The following is a 25,684-nucleotide window of genomic DNA, read 5'->3' on the forward strand; positions in this document are numbered from 1 at the left end:
AGGGTTCGATCACAACACACCACGCACTTGGGGAGGGTTCGATCACAACACACCACGCACTTGGGGAGGGTTCGGTCACAACACACCACGCACTGGTCGGGGAGGTCGGTCATGGGACGCGCCATGTGGCCGTCATGTGATCCGACCCCTTTGGTGACCACAGCCCCTGCCTGGAGGGGACCCCAGACCTTCTGACCATACTGGTTGAAGAAACACAACTCAAAAGGCTCACGCATCTGGTTTACAGAAGACACCGCGTTGCGACACGCGTTCTGCGTTTCTAGTGCATGTTTTCTAGTGTTTGGGGATCGTGGGGTTGGTCGATCTTTGTTAATGTTAGTACTCCAACTAGTCCCGATATGCGTGTGGTTGCCCCGTTAGATAGTGTTCAACCAGGCCCAAGAATTTACTGAATCTCTCTTCAGAGAGGGATACACAACCGTTCTAAAGCAGGATAATAAGCATCACATCTACCCAGCAGTATCCTCCACGCCCAGCTTTCAGAGGAGTTGGTATGAGTTCATTTTCTAAAGCACAGTGAGCACATTCGATTGGAATTCTCAGCCGGGCTGGCGAGGATCTGTGGCATGAGTCGTATTTCTTGGAATAGAGGATAAACCAAACTAGTGAGTCAACACCCTAGCCTTGATTGGTCGAGTAGTCGCTCACTCCTCAGTGAATCTGATGCTCATTGAGGCCATTGCATCCAAGCGCTGCGATCGATGCACCGTTGCAGTTGGGAAACGCCTGTGGAATGGAACCATCAATCTGAAAATACCAGTGAGGGAGGCAATCGTGTTAACCAGACTTTGGTCACCTCATCATGACTGTCCAACCATCTCCAGCTTATGATCACCTCTTCATGGAAAAAGCTCTACCTCTGCAGTCCTCTGACAAGATAAAAAGTGAATGATTATAACCTGCTGCATACTCAGCTTTCTAACAGAACCGGTTGGGAACTTGGAAGCAGGTAAGTAGATGAGAGTTCCCAAACAGTGAAATCAGACAACAGGGAAAGCATCTTAGGATAATAATAAAAATATGATTCAGGTTTGGGATAGGGAACATTATGCCGAATTCAAGTGATCCTACCTCAACCTACCCAGATGGCTTTATCTGCAGACTGGCACCATAACAGTTAGGCATTGAGTCACCACCACGACCACTACAACGATGATGGATGACTGGTTGAGGCCTCTCTCTGACCCACTTCTAACGCCAATACAAAGTGTTCTCCAGGTGTCGAACGCCCCCAAGACATCTGGTCCCGTTTGATATTAAAAAGCGCAAAAATTAACTATTTCACCCACCTTGTGATCACAATGCTACATAGATTAACAAGGGCCAAGGCCAACATGTGAATACAGGTCAGGGATTCACAGTGGCCGGCCCGTTGATCTGTGTGCATCCAGAGATAGAAGGTGGTTTCCTGTGCGGATTCTGCATTCACGCACGCACACACGCTACCAGTTCAAGTTAACCAAAGCCCCCCCAACACACACACACACACACACACACACACACACACACACACACACACACACACACACACACACACACACACACACACACACACACACACACACACACACACACACACACACACACACACACACACACACACACACACACTTTCTAAAGTTGAGTCTGGAGCGGGGCAGAGTAAGGCAGGATTTTTCCTTTCTAAACAGTGATAATCCGTTTGGAAGTCTTCACTCACTCCCACGCGTTATTTTGTGTTTCGGGATTTTTGTTTGGCCCCCTGACGTCACCAGAACCGCCAATCACAGGGACTACAGCTGTCTACCATGGAAACCAGAGGCGACCCACAGACAGAAACAAGTCAGGAAAGAACAGAGGGCAGCAGATATGTTGGGTTAAAAAATAAAAAGAGTACAGCAAAGATATGACAAATAAGATTGAAAAAGTGAATATCACAAACCTTTTTTAAATAATTTCATTAAAAACCAAATCCAAACTACAAAACGAACAGGAATGCCTTCCTCATTTGTTTCTTCTTTAAAATCAGCTATGTCAAACTTTTCATATCATTGTAGTGTTTATTCGGCCCGATTTCTCTGTGCCCCCATCCGCCGACATACCTCCGTACGGCGCTGGGGTTTTGACGACATTTTCTTAAATATTCTAACAGAAATCCTAAAACCGTTTAAAGGTCAGCTATCTAAAACCATACAACAGGGTCCCGGTACGGACTTTACTCCGACCCCCGAGTGCCCCCTCACTGGGAGTGAGCGTCACCCTCACTGGGAGTGAGCGTCACCCTCACTGGGAGTGAGCGTCACCCTCACTGGGAGTGGGGTTTCTATCTCAACAGTGCTTCAAAAACCATCACATCTTACAGAGGCATAAAACCAGAAGAGAAAAAAAACAAAAACGCATTTTGCAATTAAAAAATATATATAGAGATGATGAAAACAGCGTCACAACCCACATATCTCTATGTTCAGCGTACTTACATAGTATGGTTCCTTTATCTATTAAAAAATAATAAAAACACAACTCCAGTGTTTACGTTTCCGTTAAAAAAAAAACTGCATTTCCATGGATACAGAACCGTTCGTATGACTCATTTCCATGGATACAGAACCGTTCGTATGACTCATTTCCCGGACAGACGCGGTCCTCGTTCAGTAGTTAGCTCTAGTTGTCATGGAGATGGAGTCCTGGTCTTCACTCCTCCGCTCCAGGGTTCTTGTAGTGATGATAAGAATAGTTCGGAAGTTAAGGGAAAAAAAAAGGTTGGTGCCTCCGTGAATCTATTTGGGCCGGTCCGACAGCTCCGGGGCGTATGACGGGTGCAAGAGAACGTCCGTCCGTCCCCCCTTCAGACACAGGCCATGTCCGCGTTGGGACGTTACAAAGCAAATGTAGTTCTTTTCGCACCTTCCAAAATAGTTCACCTCATTAAAAGGTGTGGAAGTGTCAGAGCCGATCCAAGGGGCCCAGCAGCCAGAGGGGGGGGGGGGGGGGGGCAGGCAGTGTGAGGGGCCGGTGGCAGCGGGGAGACGGCCCTGAGAGGTCCAGAACACCGACACGAGGCAGAGGGGCAGGCATTGGAGAGGGCAGCACAAGGGAGGGGTCAGCCAAGAGGATCCACCACAGCGACGTCGTGAACAGTGTTGGCAACACACACACACACACACACACACACGCGCACACACACAAGGTAAGGGAATGTTTCCTCTAGTGTTCTGTGGTTCCGAATGCCAACACCCCCGTGTCCCCAAGACGCTCCTCCCAGCACGTGATTCCTGGCCTCAGTTTGGCTAGAGCCTCAAGTCAGGTCGTCCCGGTGTGGTGTTCCATCGGACCCCGCTGCCCCCTAGTGGCGGGAGGCCGCGGCGTCTCATCTCATGCGGTTCTGTCTCATCAGCGGGACGATGCAGGAGGGCGGGCCCGCCTTGGTGAGGAAGGGGTGCTTGAGGAGCTCATTGGCTGAGCCGCGCTGAGAAGGGTCGCGCACCAGCAGGCGGTCCAGGAAGCCCTTGAGGAGAGGAGAGACCTAGAGGGAGGAGGAGGAACCACGTGGGGTCATTTCACCGTGGTCATCTTTAAAGCCAATTAACCCCCGGGGAGACGACCGAGGTCAGCCCCCCAACGACGATCCATTAAACACATTTAGTCTAGAGGTGTCAGATGGGCGTCAGGGCGCGGGGCCGACCTTGTGGAGGTTCTTGAGCTTGGGCGGCAGGTTGTCCCGGATCATCTTCATGGCTTTGAGGGGCGGCTCGTTGAAGTAGGGCGGCTCGCCGTCCACCATCTCTATCACCATGACGCCCAGGGACCAGACGTCCACCTGCAGACGGGACACACACACACACACACACACACACACACACACACACACACACACACACACACACACACACACACACACACACACACACACACACACACACACACACACACACACACACACACACGCACACGCACGCACGCACGCACGCACGCACGCACACACGCACGCACACACGCGCACGCACGCACACACACGTTAGGAACAGGAAGTGAGGGCGGACAGGAAAGGTAGGGCACCTGGGACAAGCTTCCCCTGCAGAGAAACCTCCCAAAGAGCCACGCTTGTTGTGGTCCGAGCCCCTAACCCTTTTTTGTTCTGGTGCAGGATTCAGCATGGACACACAGAGACAGAGCGAGAGAGAAAGAGAGGGAGAAAGAAAGACTGAACAGACAGAGAGAGAGAGAGAGAGAGAGACAGAGAGAAAGACAGACAGAGGGAGACACACACGGAGACAGAGAAAGAGACACACACGGAGACAGAGAGAGAGAGAGAGAGAGTGGTGACAGTGTGTCTTGCCTCTGGGCCGTAGGGCAGTCTGGAGATGAGCTCTGGGGCCATCCAGTAGGGGGTTCCCACCAGAGACTTCCTCCTCTGGACCTCTTTAGACACCTGGGCACAGAAGCCGAAGTCTGACAGCTTCACCTGCAGGAGAGGCAGAACACGGTCAGAGTGAGTGAACGAGTGGGGGAGTGAGGGACAGCCACTTCACGATGTGAAAGGAGCAGCGTCCGAGGAAGTCGATTCTGAAAGGGGCATCCGTCTGGGCCAGGCTTCTCGTCAAAGTGTCATTTGCAAAAAAATGTTTAGTGATTTAGTGTCACCTCCACACGGAGGACATTGACGTCGTCTAAATTAAGTTAGAATCGATACCAGGTTGAATGGTAGAGTGACTTATTAAAGGGCAGGAAACACACTGCCAGATGAGGAGCAGATTGCAGAGTTTATGTGGTCATACCGTCATATGTGGTTAGCGAACATCAGCTTCAGACGCCTTCTGCTTCCACTGCGGGTGAATCGCTCGCATTACGCAAGTCAAATATTTTGCGATTTTCTACATCTAGGGTGGTGTGTGTGTGGGCCACCCACCCTAGTTTCTGAGAAAACTGGGTTGGTGTCCACCATCATGATGACACCCAACTAGAGAAGGAACCTTCATGGCTAGGTTATGCAATTTATTGAAGTATTATTTTCAGATTCGCTGATAACAAAAAAGAAATTCCGGCATCTGACAAAACTAAGTAAACCACACGATTCTCACGCTGTGATGCAAATCCTCCTTCCCCACCTTAACGCACACGTGTGCACACTAACGCACAAACATTCACGTGTGGCACTCAGGCAAGCCTGAGTGAGTTCACATCCTGTTCCGAGCACTGTGTGCGCTCAGAACAGAATTCTACACCAGACAGGGCAGCAGTCAGTCAGTCAGTCAGTCAGTCAGTCGGTACAACACACAGTTCAAGGGACTTCTCGAAAAACACAACAATGGAGTCCAACACGCCACGCAAATCCTCACACCACTGCTCCAAATATATAAATTAGAAGAAGAACCTCCGGCTAGATCTTATCTATCCTCAGAAGGTGCTTGAGCACACAATGAACCATGGGGTGGGGGCCTGAGAACCTATTCAGAGTTACAGAGACACAGATGAAATGATGTCCGGTTGCAGAACCAGCAGCTGACCAGCTTGTGCACCACTGAACAGTAAGAACTCTACTAAACGAGTCAGGTCTGAACAGGGCAGGTTCATAACGTGGTGCACCGCAGCCTTGAAGAAGACGTAGCACTTAGCGTCGGCGTCTGACTGCTCTCAGCGCGGGAACACAAAGCGTACTGGAGGGAGCGTTTCACATCCACTCAGAGGGAACCTCTGAGTGCCGCTGCAGAATAAGGAACAAAGCACATCTCCATATACAGACGGAGTACCGGGTATGTGCTACCATTTAGAGCAGGGGGGTTTAAAAAGTCAATTTAGGAAGCTGCTTTTGTAACGCCTTCTCAATAAAGACGCTATGATCCTTCAAGAAGGACAGAGGTGAAGTATGATCTCAGATCTGCCTTTGTAGCCCTTTGTAAGAGTTGTCTGGCCAGGAACAAGTCATCCGCTGCTACCCCAGAATAATGAGAGTGCGAGTGTAATCTGCAGTACATTATTACACGTGAACACTGAGTTTATTGCCATCTAGCCCTTGTACTGGTTCTCCGTGCTTCTCAATGGACCTCTAGGAATTAGTACATGGAGCTACAGCTTCAATCAGAACCGCCATACTGCCTGTTGCTCAGTGGCCAGAACTAGTGCAGTGTGCACATCCTTAGGACGGAGGCATGACCGCCAGCAGCCCATCTGTGCTTTTTTAGCCGACTGCTGCAGCAGGTGAGAACCCACAGCCTGCAGCCACAGAGAGCTGCAGCTACGAGCTGAGACAGAGAGACGAGCCCGTGTGGTTGGCAGAGAGATTCTTTGAAAAGGGACCTTGATGTTATATCTTCCTCATTGTTGATGGATCAACTTTGAATAATCTCGGAAAAGAGAAGCGGAAGTTATTATTGAAATGATTAGTTTCGCATGAATTTCGATGTGTCCATCTTTCGTGCGTGCGTGTGTGCGTGTGCGTGTGTGCGTGTGTGTGTGTGTGTTGGGGTGGGAACGGACCCTGCCGTCGTGGGTGAGCAGGATGGAGTCACTCTTGATGTCTCTGTGGATCACGCCCTGTGCGTGGAGGACGGACAGCGCCTTGAGCACCGACACACACACCGTCGCTATCTGCTCCTCGTTCATCCTGGAGAGAAAGGGGGAAATGTTAGATATTTGAGTACATCCACGGCGAAATCAATAGCAGTACTGCCCCCTTGTGGAAATTAAACACAATTCTCGTGCATCCATCTCGTCCCCTCAGCTACTTATCAGTCAGCTGATGGAGTGTGGAGTGTACGCAGACTTAGCACAGAGGCCAACACGTGCATGGTGCTAGTATCTCAAGCACTTATTGGTGACTAAACTGTTTATTGAAGCCAGAATTCCCGCTACTTAGTTCTTTGTTAAAAAGTGGCAGTCGCACCAAAATTGTACCGGGAGTGAAAATTGTACCGCCTACGTAATCCGCGTTCGAAACATTAAGTCATCGTTCGACGCGATTGTCCGTTGCCAGGCAGCTTTCAAAAAACACTCGCTCATGTTATCAAAGACGAAATAACATAAACCAGATAACACTTGTTTTTAATTTATATTTGTATTGTTTTGAATTTAGCTAGTAAACTGAGTGTTGAAAATTGTATCATAGTCTAGCTAGCTTGTGTTAATACACTCAGTTTACTAGCTAAGTGTGCTTAAATACAATTAAATACAATACAAATATAAAGTTAGCAACGCTAATAAATGTCATTTGTAAAATAAGTGTAACCTGTTTAACTTTATTTCGTCTTGTGAGGCTCAATGAATGAGCGCGAATGTTCATGAACCTTCCTACGTCATCGTTCGACGCGATCGTCCGCTGCCAGGCAGGTTTGGAATTTTCGAACGCGGATTACGTAGGCGGTACTATTTTCGCCCCCGGTAAAATTTTGGTGTGACAGCACCATGACAACCAACTCTACCCCGCCCCCCCCCCCCTCACCTTGTGTGTGTCACTATGTCTGTCAGTGCCCCTCCCTCCAGGAACTCCATGACGACCCAGAGCTCGTCGCCCACCAGGTAGCTGTTGTACATCTCCACCACGTTCTCATGGTGGTAGTCCCTCATGATTACCACCTGCAATCAAAGAGAATTATTACCATTACGTCCACTCATGTGTATGTCAGTCGGTCCCCAACACCAAACTTTCTTATAGTACCCCCAGTCTATACTGTTCCGTAAATTAAACACATAAGCTGCATTACCCCCACATAGCCACAAGGGGAGCAGGAACCAACATACAAGCTGCAATAACTACTCCAGCCACAGATGGCAGCACCTTTAGACAGGTGAGGAAGCCGGAGCCAATACGTTACATAGGCCACGCCTACTTGATACAAGCGGAGCGGGAGTCAGATTAGAGGTCAGAAACATATGGCAGCCCCGAGTTACCAGATAGATACAAAGGACTGCGGTTTGTCACTCCACGTGCGTGTTGAACACAACTCCCCTCCTTTTGCTTCGTAGGTACCACACCGAAATACTTTAACAAATAAAGTGAGTTAAAAGCGATCCGGATTGAACTACTTTCTTCAAGAACACGGAAATACAGAGAGGTGCAATCTCAAGAAAACAAGATTTTCACGGAGATAATTGCAGCAGGTGCTGCCAGAGGACCCCCGACGCAGCACGAACCTCCCAGCATGCCCGGCGGCGGGGGGCCTCACCTCGTTGAAGAGCAGCTCGCGGCGCTGCTGCTTCCGCAGGTCCATCTTCTTCACGGCCACCAGCTTGCCGGTGGTCTTCACCGTGGCGATGCACACGATGCCCGTGGACCCCTCCCCGATCTTGATGTAGTGGTCCAGGTAGGTCCGGGGGTCCCCGGGGTCCACCACCATCTGCAGGGCCGCTCGGAACTGCTCGTGGGACACCCTCTGGGGCTCCCGCTGGGGGGAGCGCCCCTGGGGGGGGGGGGGCCCGGCGGGGTGGGTGCCCGGGGGGGCCGGCGGTCTGGGGGCCGGGACGGGGGGGTGAGGGGTGTGGGGGTGCTGGGGCTGTGGCGGAGGCTGGGGGTGGTGGTGCTGCTGCTGGCGGGCGGGGTCGGGGCCCAGGCCGGGGTGGGAGGCGTGGTGGTGGGGGAGGCTGATGGGGGGCTGGCCGCCCGCCGTGCTGCGGGTGGAGCTGCTGGAGGGGCCGTTGTGGGGGGAGGAGTCTGGGTGGCGGCCGGGCTGGGGGAAGGGGGGGGTGGGGGAAGGGGGGTGGGGGACAAGAAACAAGCAGAACAAATATGAGTGAGGGAGGAAGAGAGGGAGCATGATAAAGAACAAGAGGGATGGAGGGGGGGAGAGAGAGAGAGAGAGAGAGAGAGACAGAGACAGACAGAGACAGAGAGAGACAGAGAGAGAGAGAGAGAGACAGACAGAGACAGAGAGAGACAGAGACAGAGACAGAGAGAGAGACAGACACAGAGAGAGACAGAGAGAGAGAGAGCGGAAGGGAGAGAGAGAGAGAGAGGAAGGGGAAGGGAGAGAGAGGAAGGGGAAGGGAGAGAGAGAGAGGAAGGGGAAGGTTAAGGGAATAGAGGGAAGTAGAGATAAAGATCAATCCTTACAAATCCTAAAAAACAATACATTTTGCCTTGATGGATTTTCTGTCCGGCTGAAGCGTGCTAGCTACACAAGTGGTTTGCATCTCGGTACGAAGAGGGAGCAAAACCAACCTAAACATTATGGGATGTGGGGTACGGGGGGGGGGGGTTCTCTGCCTCACCTGGCCGGTGGGGCTACGGCCCCCCTCGCTGTCTGTGCGGGGGAAGGTGTTGAAGGGCCGGGCGCTGGGCTGCAGGGGCTTCAGGGGCCCCTCGCTGACGGGCAGGACGGGGAGGACGGGGGCCCGGATGCTGGGCCCGGAGAGGGGCCTCTTGTCCCGGGGGGACTGGGGGCTGCCGTCCCCCCGCCCCGTGTAGCTGGACTTGGGCCTGCGGTCGCTGGGCGGCTCCCGGCGGACCACCGGGTCCTGAACAGAGGGGGAACAGGGGGAGGTGAGATGGACTGTGTGGCATCACTGGGCCCCTATAGAGACTCTGCACTTTGACGGTTCTCTGGCACTTTGGATTAAAGGGTCCGCCAACAACCAAATGTAAACGCAGCAGCAGCAGCCTAGGGAAGGGGGGAGGGGCCTCAATGGCGAGGACGCCTCCTATGTCCTTGACACCTAGTAGGGAGTGTTCCTTCCCTTGCACTCGCGCCTTTGTTTGGGTAAATGTCACAATAATAGATGACGGTCTAAAAATACCCCATCTGATGAGCCAAAGACATTGTGATGAGGGGGCGGCACCTCGGGGTGACGAGCCCGCCCTGCGGCTGCTGCTGCTTCAACCGGAACGCTGCCAACTTATGTAGCGGAGAAGAGCGAGGTCACCGCTGCTGCCCTCTCAGCTCCTCCCCTCTCAGTTCCTCCCCTCTCAGCTCCTCCCCTCTCAGCTCCTCCCCTCTCAGCTCCTCCCCTCTCAGCTCCTCCCACAGGGGAGGGAGATTCTCTTAGCTCCTCCCCTCTCAGCTCCTCCCCAGGGAAGGAGTCTCTTAGCTCCTACCCTCAGCTCCTCCCCTCTCCTCCCCTCCCCCAGGGGGGGGGGGGGGGGGGGGAGTCTCTCAGTTCCTCCCCTCTCAGCTCCTCCCCTCCCCCCTCAGCTCCTCCCCCGGGGGGGGGGGGGGGGGGGGGGGAGTCTCCCAGTTACCTGGGGCGGGTTCCGGTGCTCCCTGTCCCTGTGTGGGGGTGGGGGCGGGACCGGTCTGTCCCCGTCTCGGGGGGCCCTGCTGGGCTCCTGGCCGCGTGGCTGCTGCTGGGGCCGGCCCTGGTGCCCGTCCTCCCTCTGCGGGGGACGCACCGCCCGCGGAGGCTGGCGGGGGTCCGCTCCGCTGGGCTGATCCGGTCTGGGTCTGGTGCAGGGAGGAGGGGGGGGGAAAGGGTTAGCACTGCCAGGGTCAGGAGCTACGCTACGCCCAGCTAGCCCAGCTAGCGCTACAAAGCAAGGCTGCAGACAAGTTAGCATCATGACAGGCCTCAGAACAATACCGGTTGGAAGAACGTGTGGTTGAGTGGCTAGAATTTGCCGTCTAGGACTAATAAAGAACATATTAGGCTGTACTTTATTTTTGTTTGGTTTAACCTTCCCCAAAATTACACGTTTGGAACTGAACAGGGAATTAAACACTAGTGCCGAGACGTTCCTCTTTTGGTGACGACTGGAACCGAACCGATGCTACTTCCTCGCTATATAACTCAGATATTAGTCATATTTTCTTTTCTAAAATCAGTTCCAGTTTAGAAAATGAAGTGAAAAGGAGGGAGCTGAGGTCCATTGAGGAACCATGACGACCCCTAAAGCCCGCAGCCCTCCCAGGGTGCCCCGGTGCCGGGTTGGCGCCAGCACCCAGGCGCTCGGCCCAGCTCTGGAGGCTCAGCGGGAGGGGCCCGGTCCATCCTTAGACGGCGGGCCCCAGATGGTGCTGCTAGAGGTGGCCAGCAGGGGGTGCTCACCCCCCTGGACTAGCATGACAAGAGCACTGGGAAAGACGTTACAAAGAGGACCTGGCTCCCTGTGACCGATAAAAGGTCCAATGGCAATCATCGTGAGGATACGAGGCGTCCAGGCTGTTACACCACCTGGCTCTTGAGCCAACATGGCCGCCTAATCATCCCCTGGTCTCTCATTTAATTGCATCATCATTCCTCACCTCTCCACTGTGACAGACAGTGTGTGTTCAGCCCAACCCCCCCCCCCCCCCCCCCCACCCCACCCCCTATGTTAAGCCCTTTGAGTGTCTTGAAAAAGCACAGTATAAATGCAATGAATTTTTCATCATCCTTATTCACCTGTCTGCTGGCTGGTATTGTCTGTGCTGTGGATCTCCGTTCTCCTGCCTTCCACCTCCTCCTCCTCCTCCTCCTCCTCCACCCCCAACCGAGGAGCCGGAGTCTCTGCGTGGCTGCACGGGGGGGCTGTCCCTCCGCAGGGAGTTGGAGCGCGTCACCGACATGGTGTCAAACTCATCCAGGAGCCAGGTCAACGAGCCGTCCACTCCCAGCTTGCTGCCGCGCACGATGGTCTGTAGGGGGCAGAGCACACACGCAGTCAGTATGAACGTGCACACACACACACACACACACTGTCAGTATCTACGTGCTCACAAAGCTGGAAAGCACACACACACACCCCCCCCTTTCTATTGGCTTTGTAACAAAGCTAGTACAACAGCGGGTTATAATGCACCCATACCAGACCTTGAGAGCTCCTTGAACACATCTGCAAGAGTTGGCCCACACGTTCGTTGCTCAACAGTACCGACTCAGGCCGTTCATTTTCATTAGAACCTGAACGTTGACGATACATCTCCATGACGGATGATAAGGATGATGCCATGGCATGCATTTCTCTGAGCTTGTTGGGGAAAAACATTGTTACCGGGGCAACACCTCTAGCCTCCTTCACGAGGTCGTCAAGCCGTGCGAGTTGCTGGTTATTCTTCTAAAACAATTGAGATCCTACAATGTGTCTTTATGGAGTGATGTGAGGGTAGGTTATGTACTCCCCTAGCGTCGGCGTTGTTTACTGGCAGTAAAGCTTGCTTTGCCTGTAGTCAGGGTTCCTGAAGCTAAAAAAGGATTTGGTCTGGACCGAGCTCATCCAGGGTTATGGTTATGGTCAGGACTTCCTGTGACGTCCCAGATATAGACAGAGCAGAGGACTCAGGTCAACACATCAGCGCTTTGTCTGCCATGTCGGACAGTGTTTATTATTGGAGCGGCGAGTGTATAAACAGCAACAGCGAACAACTCACTTAGCCTATTCGGGATGACATCAGGTAATGCTAACGGCGATAGCAATGATTATAGGACTCATTGAGCATTTTGGGGAAACATTTGAGGACACACCATGACCTGTGTGTGTGTCCAAGCCCGGTATTATTTTGGATGCTTATTATGGGATCTCTGATTCATGTTTTCGACCAGTATCACGGAGGGTGTGGTACAAATTTTTACTGGCGTTCCCAAGTACACAAAATGTCCAAAAATACAAAACTAACAAAAGTAACTTGGTTGTTCTAATATTTGAGAACAACCAACAAACACAAAGCAACGGTCAACTGAACACATGAACCGTTTAGTGTTCTTAACAGTGGCCAGCACTGGAAACACAAGCCGCCGGTGACCTCTGACCTTGCTCGGCTCCACGGTGGTGATGACCGTGACGTCGATGAAGGGCTTGGGCCGCTTTGCCGTGTCCTCGATCAGCGACTGCCATTGCCGCGGCAACCCCACGAACTTCTGCTCCTGCTCGTCGAAGTCGGTGTGCACGCGGTGCTCGAAGTTAGAGGGCGCCGAGATCTGGATACGAGACTTCTTCTTCTTGGTGAACATGATGGCTGCCAGAGACCAGCATCAGCCCTGGAGAGAGAGAGAGACGCATAGGGAGAGAGAAAGGGAGAGAGAGACACAGAGGGGGAGAGAGAGAGACAGGGGGAGACAGAGACACAAAGGGGGAGAGAGAAGGGGAGAGAGAGACACAGAGGGGGAGAAACAGGGGGAGAGAAAGAGAGAGACAGAGTGGGAGAGAGAGAGACAGGGGGAGAGACAGAGGGGGAGAGAGAGAGAGGGGGGGGAGAGAGAAAGGGAGAGAGAGACACAGAGGGGGAGAGAGAAAGGGAGAGAGAGACACAGAGGGGGAGAGAGAGAGACGGGGGAGAGACACAGAGGGGGAGAGAGAGAGAGAGACAGAGAGGGAGAGAAATGGAGATAGATGGTGTTAATAATATAATTGTTTTTACATACCTCCTATGATACCAATTTGTATGGTTAATACCCATTCCAATAGGGTTTGCTTCAATGGAATTGAGCGAGAGATCATGGATAAATGGAATATACAGCGTTTTAAGAGTAACACAAAACATGGAACCCGGAGTAGAACCCTGCATGAATCGCGTTGTTTTTGTGTGAGAGGAAATGAGGCGAGTGAAACACTGGGGAGACAGCGCGGGCCTGCAGTAAGCCCTAATTGACAAACGACTGATGTGGGGAAGAACTAACAGTGCAAGAAATCCAGTGCGTGTTCACATGTGCGTGTGGGAGAGATAGAGATAGAGAGGGAGACGGTGCCATTCGCTACAGTCCGTTGAGCATTCGGCGACCTGGTGCCATTATACCAGCTGTGACCTTTCACTGGAGGGCAACGAGGAGCACAGCAACAAAAGGCATCAACACTAGACCTCCACCAACGCTGACGGGACGGCTGCCCTAACCTTTCCTAATTGGGAGGTTTTTTCGAGATCACTTGAAAAGGTTCAGTTCCAGATGGAGCTGTGGGGTGTGACTGGGAACCAGTGATAACAGCGTCTGCTGATGGGACCCCTGTGTTATAGTCAGTACTCACTAGGGCTACTGGGATGCTTGACTCCCCGCCCAAAAGGGTCTAGGTTAGGGCTGCTCGAAAAAGATCATAATCACGATTATTTTGGTCAAAATTTAAATCACGATTAATCAGACGATTATTTTTTGAGTTTGAAAACATGATGCATTTATTCAGCATGTCTCTCTCAAAAACACTTTGTAAATGAGAACTTTGAAATTTCGCCTTAAATGCACAAAATGGTCAGAAAGAATATGTTAAAATCTAAAATAATGTACAGATATATATCGAGCTGTTCTGCACCTTCTATAAAACATTAAAAAACAAATGGGAAAACTCGGTCATGTTAATTTTGTGATCGTTTGACGCCGAGATCGAAATTCGATTAATCGCCCAGCCCTAGTCTAGGGTCAAACCCTTATGTCCACCGACTCCCAGAACCCAGAGCAAGACTAACTCCTAGCCTCTTGTCTGGCAACAAGCAAAAAAAGAACTTTGTTTCTTTGACTAATGATTATAAATGACTCAGAGAGTTGTTAATGGTTATTACAGTATAATGCCAATGCTGTAGGATTACAGGCTGCGTTGCTACACATGACTAACACATTGGACTAGACGTTTCCTATGATTCAGTGTGACACAGAAACACCATTATCAATCGCTGGTAGCAGAGTATAAGTGGTTTTGATTGCTCCCTCGCTCCACAGCCCTAGTGCTTGGTCAATATGTACAGGCCTAATCCTCCAGGTAAACAGTGGTGTGGAGCTAATTGGAAGCCGCAAAGAGCTCCTTCCAGACTCCCACAGGGACACGCAACAGGTGTTGTGCCCGCGGAGGAGCTTCCGGATCGGGCCCGGGCACCCCCTGGAGCAGCATGGAGGAGTCCACTCCCTCCAGCGCCACACAGCTTCCTCTAGTGTACTGGACTCTCTTCTGGTCTAGTGTTCGGCATTTTACTGGACTGCATAACCGAGTTTTTTAAAGACACAAGATGGAGGAATAAGCTGAATTACAGGAAGTGAGCGACGAGCGTGTGTTGGAAGATGCTTTGCACTTTCCCGTTTAGACTGGTGCAACTACACCAAGGACCTACAACAAACATGTTTCATTTAGATTAGGTGTGGTATTGGTTGTGAATTACTATTCCCAAATTAATGTCTACACTCATTAGCTATTTCTGGTGGTGTGTGCCTACACTTTCACCAAGATTCAGTCGAATACAACACAACGAACAAAAAATGAATGTTATAGGATCTATGCTAGTCATAAAACTAAAATTGTTCCCCATTACCCCATATTTGGCTCCATTAGTTGACAGCCCTAAACCACCAAACACACCCTTACATAAACCAGAGCAATACACCACAACTTCTGAGCCACTCACTTTACCTCTGAAATGCATGAATCCAAGTGGCTGGACAAGAGTTTTCAACCACACATGTAATCCATAACATGTTTCAGTTATGAGAGGTCAGAGGGTTGGGGGAGCGGTTGAGAGAGGGGGTGTGGGGAGAGAGGAGTACAGGGTGGTGCTGGCCTGTTTTTCAGTCCCAGATCAGATATGGGTGTGTTATTAAACACATTCAGGGCTGTCCGAGAGCAACAGAACTCCCCGTGTGGAGGCCCGGAATAACAAGGCGCTCCACCAAGATGGCCGCTCTCCAGCTCCACCATAACAACACGCTCCGGTCGTAACATTAAACCCCGATGTAATCAAGTGTAGGTGCGGCGAAATCTGAATAAATGACATCAGATTGTGGGCTATCACACACGTTCACATAAAATATAAATTGATGTCTTCACAGAGCACAGAGATAAATCTCACAGTACACCCCCCCCCCCTACGCTCAGCCCTGCTATTGGCTCGATGGGCCGCACTGCCTCGCTGAAGACACAGGGAAGTGATTACACATGCTAAATCAGTCAGGAGTCAAGGAATAAGGAGAAGAAGACTTCACCGTGGAGCGAGAACTGCGGCTAGCGGCATGCTGCTGGCTTTCACCGGTATCCGAGAGGCAGCGGGGGGGGGGGGGGGGGGGGGGAGAAACGGTTGTGCAGGTGCGACGCAGACCCAACAAACACCACCGTTTCCATAGCACGTAGGGGAGAGGAGCTGGCCCAGAGGGGAGGCCAGCGACACACACCTGAACCCCAGAGCTTCTCTGGTCGATAGTCTATAGAGCAGGGGTCACCAACCTTTTTGAACCTGAGAGCTACTTCATGGGCACTGAGTCATACGAAGGGCACCCAGTTCTATACACTCTTCTGAAATAACAAATTTGCTCAGTTTGCCTTTAGTTATATATTACTATTAATGATACTCATCTATGTGAAGACATGTTAATTAATTAAGTCATGTTAATGATTTCTCACAATAATTATCAAGAATGACTTAAAAAAAAGGTGGGAAAGAGTTGTTCAAGAATGAGTAGTGCTATTTTCAGAACAGGCCTGCGGGCGCCGCATGTGGTCCTTGCGGGCGCCATAGTGCCCGCGGGCACTGTGTTGGTGACCCCTGCTATAAAGAATACCGGTAGTCTTTTGGTGTGTACATCAAAATAATCATGGCAACACCAATATCAGCCCAGCTAGTTCCCGACTAGAGCTACAGCTCGTGTTTGTTTCCTTGGCTCTGCTGTGTTTGTATACGTTCAGACAGGCAGGGATATGGAAACCGTCCCGGATGGAGTGAAGAGCTTTTTCATCCCCAACTGGAGTGGTGCTCCAAGGGCCATCGCTCAATAAACTGGGCGTCAGTCCAGGTTTATCATGTCAAATGAAACAAATATGAATCCTTGTTTTTGTGCCATAATGTCATTGTTATTAAAGGGGGTTTACAAGCATTTTCTTTCTAACAGCTATAGAGCCTGGCCTTAAGAGTACAACATGTGTTCTCCTGCTGACCCTGACGGAAACACCCACAGAGTGACAGGCAGACACACACACACGGTGACCTCTCCAGGCATTGGGCGTGACACTGGGTGATTTACATTCAAAGCAGGTGTACAGACACACCTACTAATCCATTCCCAGGAAGCCTCAGGCCACAGCCAGGAAACATCACTCGCCCTAATAGGAAGTCCACTAACGGAGACTGACAGGGGGGGAGGGCGGGGGAGGCTACAGGTGTGGGAGGGAGAAAGAAAGAAAGAAAGAAAGAAAGAAAGAAAGAAAGAAAGAAAGAAAGAAACAGAGAGAGACAGAGAGAGACCGAAGGGAGAGGGAGAGACAGAGAGAGACAGAGAGGGAGAGACAGACAGAGACAGACAGAGAGAGACCGAGAGAGACCGAGAGAGACCGAGAGAGACCGAGAGAGACCACACGTGATATTGAAGTAAACAAATGATACATCTATAGCCTTGAAATATGAAATAATGAAACAATAATAAATAATACATTAATGGATAAACCGAAAGCAACAATGCAGCCTGAAAGTCCAGCATCATGTCCTGCATGAACCGCATGCACCAGGTGGTGGTTTAAAGCACCGCTGGGACCCACAATGGGATTACTGCCATATATTGCTCTGCCCGAGCCATTTCCTATTGTTTGGAGAGCTCAATGCGCAGATTCCCTGCTCCTACATGAGACGCGGGCTGACTGTGCCCTGGAGCAACAGCACTGAGCTGGGGAGAGCTGCTCCACCTAAACAGAGTCAGATGGGACCTCACTGGGGAACCTTCCGTTTGTCTTCATAGTGTACCCCCTCTCGCTATGGACTCAGTGTTTTCCAGAAGAGCCCTGTGTGTTTTAAAGCAGCACAGATTCAACACCCGGGAGCCCGTGGACTGGAGACGGTTGGCTGCGTGTCAAGACAAATCGAATGTAAAGAGCGTATTATCTTAAGTGTTGTGAAAACACGTTTGCCATTGATTCAGCAGCAGGGCAGCAGCTGCTGTGTTAGTGTACTAGTACTACTAATGCGTTTCTAACTGTTGCTGATTAATTCTTGAGCTGGGTAATCTCACAGGGCATGTTAAAGTATGCAAGCCTGGAGGTAAAAGACAATGACACTCCCATGTTCAACTGTGTACACATACACACCCTCCCTTTATTTGTCTCTCTCCCACTCCCCACTCTCTCTCCCCTAACGTGCTTTGTGTCCCTCTCCCCTGATCCCATCCCCATGTATCTCTGGATGTCTCTCTCCCATCCCCATGTATCTCTGGATGTCTCTCTCCCATCCCCATTATCTCTGGATGTCTCTCTCCCATCCCCATTATCTCTGGATGTCTCTCTCCCATCCCCATTATCTCTGGATGTCTCTCTCCCATCCCCATTATCTCTGGATGTCTCTCTCCCATCTCCATGTATCTCTGGATGTCTCTCTCCCATCCCCATTATCTCTGGATGTCTCTCTCCCATCCCCATTATCTCTGGATGTCTCTCTCCCATCCCCATGTATCTCTGGATGTCTCTCTCCCATCCCCTTTATCTCTGGATGTCTCTCTCCCATCCCCATGTATCTCTGGATGTCTCTCTCCCATCCCCATTATCTCTGGATGTCTCTCTCCCATCCCCATGTATCTCTTGAAGCCTCTCTCCCTGTGATGACTCTCCACCAACGCCGCTTCATTATCTCCATGCGTCCCTCCAGTCTCGCCCTTATCATGCTCCCTGGCTCTCTCCGTCTGGCTGCTCGCTCCGTCTGGTTCCTCTCTCACCTCCCCTCTCCATTACCTCTCACTCCCCCCTCATCAAGCTCCCCGTCTCCCTCTCTGAGGACTCCCTCCATTATCTCTCCCTCGCCCTGGCCGTGTGTCCCTGCATTCCTCCTGGGGGGAGACTGTATGGCTGGCTGAGCGGGCAGAGAGCCCGGCCTGTCGGGGGCAGACAGGGGGGTGGGGCAGCCTGGTGGCTTCTGGGACGTGACTCACGTCCCCGGGAACCGGCCCGGCCCGAGTGAAGCGCATGGGTGGTCCCCCGTTAGAGAGAGAGACGCTCGGGCCCCACAACCCCACAACAAGGGGGGGGGGGGGGGGGGGGGGGGGCGTTACAGAGGCGTGGTCGGGGGCCAGGAAATAAACTTTTTGCCAGTGTTCCCGGTGCACCCCCTCCTCCCCTCCTGGCTAGTCTGCGTTAACGACTTAATGAACTGTCCTTACCGGCCAACACCCCACTCTCCGTAGGCCCAGGGAGGACACCGCAGACTGGGAGAGAAACGCCTAGCTCTTTGGAACATCCCTCTCGCTGACTAGTCAGGCTTCCGAAGATTGAACGATTTTAAAAGATCAGGGGGAGGGGGGAAAGGCCATAGCAAATACTTGGGTTCAGTTTGAGAACAGAGAATCCAAGCGTGAAAAGGAAAACGCCTGATGTGGTAACATCCCGATTGGCATTAAACCTCAATGGGGAACATCCAAAAGTATTTCAGTCCAATGAATAAAACATGAATGGGCCTTCTTTAGCAGCAGCATAATTTGGGTTGCCTAAAGGAAAACAAACACAGTGTGCCTTAACTATTCTGTAGTAATGGCATGAACCACGGGACAGATGTGTGCTATGGATAAATAAGATGGACAATAGAGATAAAGACCTTTTTCGCTGCATTAACCATGGTTTTCAGATACATGGAGGTTTTTTATGGCACGTGAACCTCATAGTCTAAAGTATGTTCCACAACAATGGAAAAAGTTAGAAAATACAGAAATATGTGAAAGGAGAAGTAATCAAGGTTAAAAGCTATAAATAAATCAAAAATCCAATAAGTACAACATAACAGCTTCCAAGAACACTGATCCGACCGAGAAAGCTGACTTAACATATTTTGCTGTTCTCTGCCCAGCATGCGTCTTAGAATTCGACAGTGAACACCTTAAGATGTGAGGTACATGCACGGCTTCTCCTTGCTTGCATGTTAAGCTCGGATGTGATGCCTGCAGAACTTGAACGACCCAAATCAGAGACTGTGGGCCACGTTCAAGCCTCCAGGGAATACTCTCCTTCCCCTAAAGGAGCTGGGCTGAATACAGACAACCATACCTACTGTACCAAATTTGTTAAAAGCCAGAGATCTCCCGGATCAGATATAGGTGGCGGATCCCATCCTGAAACACTAGACACACACCAACCTTCACTGTGTAACCTTTAACTGTAGCGGTCACTTTAGTTGATCATTTTATTAAAATAATCATCGCTTTAGATGATTTCTTATAAAGCCTGAATTCTACGTGATGCTCCAGTGAAAGTTATTTAATGTAGGTATAATAAATCAGCCAAATATTATGGATATTTAGCAAGTAAAACTCTCCTGCCCTCTTTATTAAAAAAAACATTTAACTAACCTCTAGTATGTGGTGATAAAGTGACAGGGGAATTATCACTTTCAATGCAAAGTATCAGCTTAACATAACTCTCCACAGCACTAATGAATTTCTGCCTGTTGAACCAGCCAAGCATACCACACATAGCTCACCAAGGGGAAGCATTTCTGCTGTCAGATAAAATGGAAAGAAAATAAATTTAATTGATATGGGCCAGGCGATCGGTTTTAGATCTTCCCTTAATCACAATGACCAGGGTGGATCCGAAAAGAGTATTTCTATATCGTGTTACAGCGCAAAAATATCAAAAAACACCCATATCAAACAGCTGTTTTCGGTATCCACGGTAGGGAAAGGTACTTTACAGCCAAGGCAGCAGTTTTCAACGTGTTCCCGACTACGACTCTAAACAAAAGAGCCGAGTGTTTGAGACGGGCTGCTTAGCAAGGGCTTTGGGTCCACTGCAGAAATTCTGGCTCATTCAAGTTCAACAAACACCAGGGAGGGAGGGGCTAGGCATCACGTGAAAGCCCTGCCAGGGCCTTGCTTGCACTACACATCTCTTGCTGCATCGTGTATGGGGAGAGTTCAAGTTCAGAGGCCTAGCTGACGAAAACAATATGTTAATGTTGACTTAGTGTAATGTAAAGTCAACGATAATGACGGTGACATAACAGTACGAGCCACTCACATAAACCGGTGTATGGTTTCAAATGGATTCTTTAGCATTGATCCAAGCGGTAATAGGCCAGTTTATTAAAACAGGCATGTGATTCATCCTATGGGATATTTGGCTTCTTTTCAACTCATTATCTGCTCAAGGAGCCGCACATGCACCACATGTGGTTTGGGAAGGATACAAGAACCAATTAGACAGCTCATCTGGCCTGTGTAATCCTTCCTCTTATCTCCGGTCATCTGGCCAAGACCTACAGGTCAAAGTTCACAGGCCAAGCCAGGAGACAGGTCACCCCTTTATTTATGCACTCAAGTGATAGTATTGCAGACAACTGCCACAACTAACAGCTGACTGTCTAAAATAGAACAGACAGCACACTTTCTCTAAGGAGCGTTTAAGTTATATTTATGTATTCAACATGTCATGTTGAGAAAAATAAAGTAGGATTTTTGGCTTAATGCAACGTTCCGAGTGAGGATGGGTGGATTCTGTCCTTTTCTGACAATACATTTTTTTTAACGTTTTCTCCTTGTCACAATTTAAGTTCACATTTGCAAATTTGTGACCCAATTGCTACAAGATGTGTTTTTAACTGAAGAGATGTGGAGGTAGTTGGCTGCCAATCAGAATTGGTTGTTTTCATCTGGAAATTTAGCAATGAGCAGTAAGGTAGAAAACATCCACACAGCTAATTATATTTCTCCATGGAGCGAAATGATGGTTGGATTTCAGCCAAACAAAGTAACAAAAGACAAGGCCTGATCCAACTGACTGGGCCATGCCTTTCCCTGCTCCTCCGTCTTAATGAGAGCTCTAGTCATGAAAAGTCAACTGATTGTCAGCAATCATCAAATGGGGTGGTAACAAGAAAGAAGGAAAAATAACCACACAGGACTTAGCTTGCCCCTATGCCTGAAAATGCAAAGTGCCCTTTTCCTGATGTAATCTCCACTAAGGAAAGAACTCACTATGGAGGTCATGTGACACTTCAACATGTTATTCTCAATGTTATCTGGACGCACCATCTCTGAGGTGATAATTATTGGCAGTTAGTCACCACACACACACACACCAAACACCACACACACACACACACAAACACACACAGAGTCATGCACAAGTTCTCGGCAAACTTCCATTGTCCTTGACGGTCAGGACAACCGTGTGAGCGAGTTCAGAACAACCCATCCTGTTGTAGCATTGATATCGTGAGTGGGCAGGGTTACATCTGTCAGCCATTACAGCGAATTAAGGGGGGCAAGATAGGGACCGTCGCTCCTACGCATAGCACAAGCACCGGGTTCCCATGCCTCAAAGAGCAGTCAAAGTCTACATCCACACAATAGATCAATCTCAGGCCATGGGTTCCCCGCCTCACACGTAGAAGCTCATGCGACCAACAAGAACAACACCATTGTTCCCACAAAGGGAACCAACACGGGTTCCACAGCACAGCCATTGTAAAACAAAACCCAAAGCGCAAATGGGAAATTATAATTAGAAAATCATGCCTCTTACACCAGGAGAGTCAGTCACCAGTTGTAAACAAAGTTATAGCACGCACTTCAAAGCGCTCGTCCCGTAGTGTACACTATTGGAGAACAATAAGCATTTGTATGGGCGAAAAGTAGCCTGTACCTCACCACTAACACTAAGACCATTTAAGTGACCAAGTGGGTTGGGTTGGTTAATCTATATGAACGCCAGGCCCTCGACATATGTCCGCGACACATGTCGGTGGTGTGTTGCAGAGCCATCGCAGCTGTTACCGTTGTCCACGTCTCAACAGGTTTGAGTGGCAAGGCAGTCAGCGGGGAATCGAACAGGAGGACACCCTGTTCGAAACGGATATTCCCCCGTTCTGGTGCACACACGGGCTCTGTACTCGACCCCATAAACAATCACCTTATTATGCGTTTTGTCTGGCAGTTAATCCTGGCTGTGCGAGTTTCTTTTCAGAACAAAGATGTAGTTGTAGCCACTGCTTGAGTCGTCCTCAATTGGAAGCACGGATGAGATCGACAGTATACAAGCGTTGGGAATGTCACCCTCCAATTCCGGTTATTACATTTCTTGGAACTGGCAAACTACGCTCCAAAGTACTAGGCGGCGAAACTGTACACGTGCATATTTATCAGATACTTACGTTAAACACTTCCTTGTTTACCCAAACAAACGAAACAATCCACCTGATGTCATGTCGCGAGCGGTCATGGGAGAGCAACCACAATCCACCGACTGGGGCACGGCTCCAGCCCGAGCCCGCTCAGCCACACACAGAGAGAGAGGCAGCCACAAAGTAGACAGCTTAACAAAAGTTATTTCCTGGATTAATAAACCGAGTGTTACGAGTGCCTTGCAAAAGTCATTAAGCGACCAGTCGCACGCGGCATATTTTAGCCCTTAACTTGCCAGCATTGAACAAGGCAACATTAAAAGAGTTCTCCGATACATGAAGTGTGTCGCATTCCTATGGTTTCAGCAACGGCGGCCCAGTATCATGACGTCACCGGGAAAGGAGCGAGGGAGAGAAAAGGGTGTCACGCGGCACGCCCCTGAACTTTACTTGAGCAGTCAACGTGTGTGTGTGTATGTGTGTGTGTGTATTTGTATACATCCCATGTTACAGCTGCAAGAAAACGCATGCGTGGAGGCCGACACCGGTCGACCACCTGTCCCTTTCCCCCTCACCCCTCGATGTCGACGGTCCTATTTTTTTTCAAGGTGTCAACATTTGCTCATTCTTATCTTATATTTTGTTCTGTGACAGGCTTGCCATTGGACTTATTAATAAGACAAATTCTCATTGAACTACAAATTAAATCAACCGGCATCGAGTACTCCGTTACCGTCACAACATGACCTCACCTTCACTTGATGATGGTGAGGACAGTAGGTGAAGTGCATGTTTCTACATTGCCTTATTTTGACCGAAAATAGCATCTATGCTACAGTGTTATTATGCTAGAGTGGGGATATGGCTTGCAATGTTTCAGCCAGTGCTGCTGTAAATGTTTTTGATAGTAAATCTTCCTGGCTGTGGCCCCTTGTTAAACTTTGAGCACCGTTGCTGTCTTAACGGCCATCTATGACCGCAATCTCCTGTAGGCCTATTGCATGTTTTCGAGAGACTGAGTCAATTCTATTTCAGAATTAATCTACCAACACATGACACAAAAGCCACACACCCCCCCACCCCCCTGTTAGCAGCAGTGACACATCAGAGTTCAAGCTAATGCTATTAATAACCGTCTGATTAGGACGGACCATTGTGAGATTCCACATGCGCTTGCTAATACCCCCGCTGACGCTAGACGATGGCAGAAGAGGTCATAGAGGGGACCGACAGCGATGGGGAGGCCAAACAAAAGAGAAGGTAAAAAAAAAAATCACAACAAATGCACCTATTTTATAATCCAGCCAAGGCGAAAATCCGAACAATGTCTACAGATAAGACCGGCTGTAAAATGTAAAGCAATGCAGATAAGGTGATGGGCTTCTTGAATGAGAAGGACAGTGAGTATGGATGACTGCCTCACAACCTTTTTGGGGAGGAGGTGGTACACTCACTACCCCAGCACCAAATCACCCACTCATTTTTCATTTTAGCCTAAGCTAGTGACAAACATGTTGGTTTCCATGATAACGTGCCAATGACATTTTGCAGGCTTACAGACATCACCAGTCAAGGGTGCAAGCAGGATATGAAATAATCCGACACAATTCACTGGAACACAAGGGAAACATTGTGTGTTTATATCTAAAGTGTGTAAGTCTACAGTCCAAAAGCACTAGAGGTCAACCAGCAGGCATAAGAGCTTTATCGGAGTGTGGATATTATACAGGCTACAGTATTCCACACCTAATCAAATATCAGCTCTGATTATCCCCTTATCAGCCTGTCAACAAATCAACCCAACGCCAAGATTCCCATTCAGAAGCATTTGAGCCAGCCGCAGAATCCAGAGGTTTGTTTACATTTGTTTTGGATTATTAACAACAATACATTTGTTTATAAATCTGTGTGAGCTCTGTAAAAGACAACAGATTAGCCTGTTTTGACCTGTGGTGTATTTAAGTGTTTATCTTACTTACAGACCTCTGCAGCTGGGTTACGAAGCCTATAGTGTTGACATTCCTCTCTAGGGCCAGGAGAACGCAGAATCAACAGGTCCACTGGACACATCAAACGGGGCACCAACTGACCAATCCCGAGGCCCGGTTCAAACAATGCCTTCAGAGCCGCAGCCAATCAGGGTCCACTTCCAGGAGTAGGTTATGGAATGTTGAAAGGTCACTGATAAATGAGTCTGTGAGAGCACACAGTTGCAGAAAACAATGCGTTGCTTTCTAAAATACATATGGGCACCAGGATCCCTTCCTTTATGAAACTGTGTCAACTGCCCCGGAATGCATAACAGGATATAACAGAAAGTATCAAAGGAGATGATACAGCACTATGTGGCTGGACCTGTTGGTTTCTAACATGTCTACGTTAACACTGAAGCTACTCATCTTGTGTTCTTGTTTTAGGGCAATGATGGGGAGGTTTTATATTACTAGGCCAGGGTGTGAGCAAATATGTAGAATCATTCCAAAAAGTTTCTGGAATGATTCAGTTGCCCTGGCAACTGACGTCAAGTCAAACGTGTTCCTGGAACCCAAAAAGATAAAAACAGCGACGCAACAGATGAGGCCCGGGCTTACATTTCATTATTATTATTATTATTATTTATTATTGTCTCTTCAATGCAAAAATTGGCTTTTTGTCATTGTTGGACATTTAGTTAGGTAGTTAGGTACTAGGGCTGAACGATTTTAAGAAAAAATTGAAATTGCGATTTTTCTGGTAGAGATTGCGGTTTCGATTTCAACCACGATTTATTTTCTTTAAATCAAGTTTCA

The 25,684-nt window shown here is 49.5% G+C and overlaps 1 protein-coding gene across 5 annotated transcripts in view; it reads right to left on the minus strand.

The window, feature by feature from the left end:
- Positions 1 to 25,684, minus strand: part of pak4 (p21 protein (Cdc42/Rac)-activated kinase 4) — a 32,579-nt gene that overhangs the window by 1,912 nt on the left and 4,983 nt on the right. The window contains exons 1-11 of one of the 5 annotated variants that reach the window (XM_060075225.1): positions 24,875 to 25,388; positions 12,652 to 12,879; positions 11,308 to 11,540; positions 10,169 to 10,370; positions 9,202 to 9,447; positions 8,160 to 8,660; positions 7,436 to 7,569; positions 6,475 to 6,601; positions 4,337 to 4,462; positions 3,683 to 3,817; positions 85 to 3,523 (exon numbers count right to left, since the gene is read on the minus strand). In XM_060075225.1, coding sequence (XP_059931208.1) covers positions 3,368 to 3,523; positions 3,683 to 3,817; positions 4,337 to 4,462; positions 6,475 to 6,601; positions 7,436 to 7,569; positions 8,160 to 8,660; positions 9,202 to 9,447; positions 10,169 to 10,370; positions 11,308 to 11,540; positions 12,652 to 12,852 — 2,061 coding nt within the window. In that variant the 5' untranslated portion in view covers positions 12,853 to 12,879; positions 24,875 to 25,388 and the 3' untranslated portion in view covers positions 85 to 3,367. The other 4 variants (XM_060075223.1, XM_060075224.1, XM_060075226.1 and 1 more) reach the window with 4 other exon arrangements.

Source organism: Gadus macrocephalus, chromosome 16 (genome assembly GCF_031168955.1).
Source record: "Gadus macrocephalus chromosome 16, ASM3116895v1".
Lineage (NCBI taxonomy): Eukaryota > Metazoa > Chordata > Actinopteri > Gadiformes > Gadidae > Gadus > Gadus macrocephalus.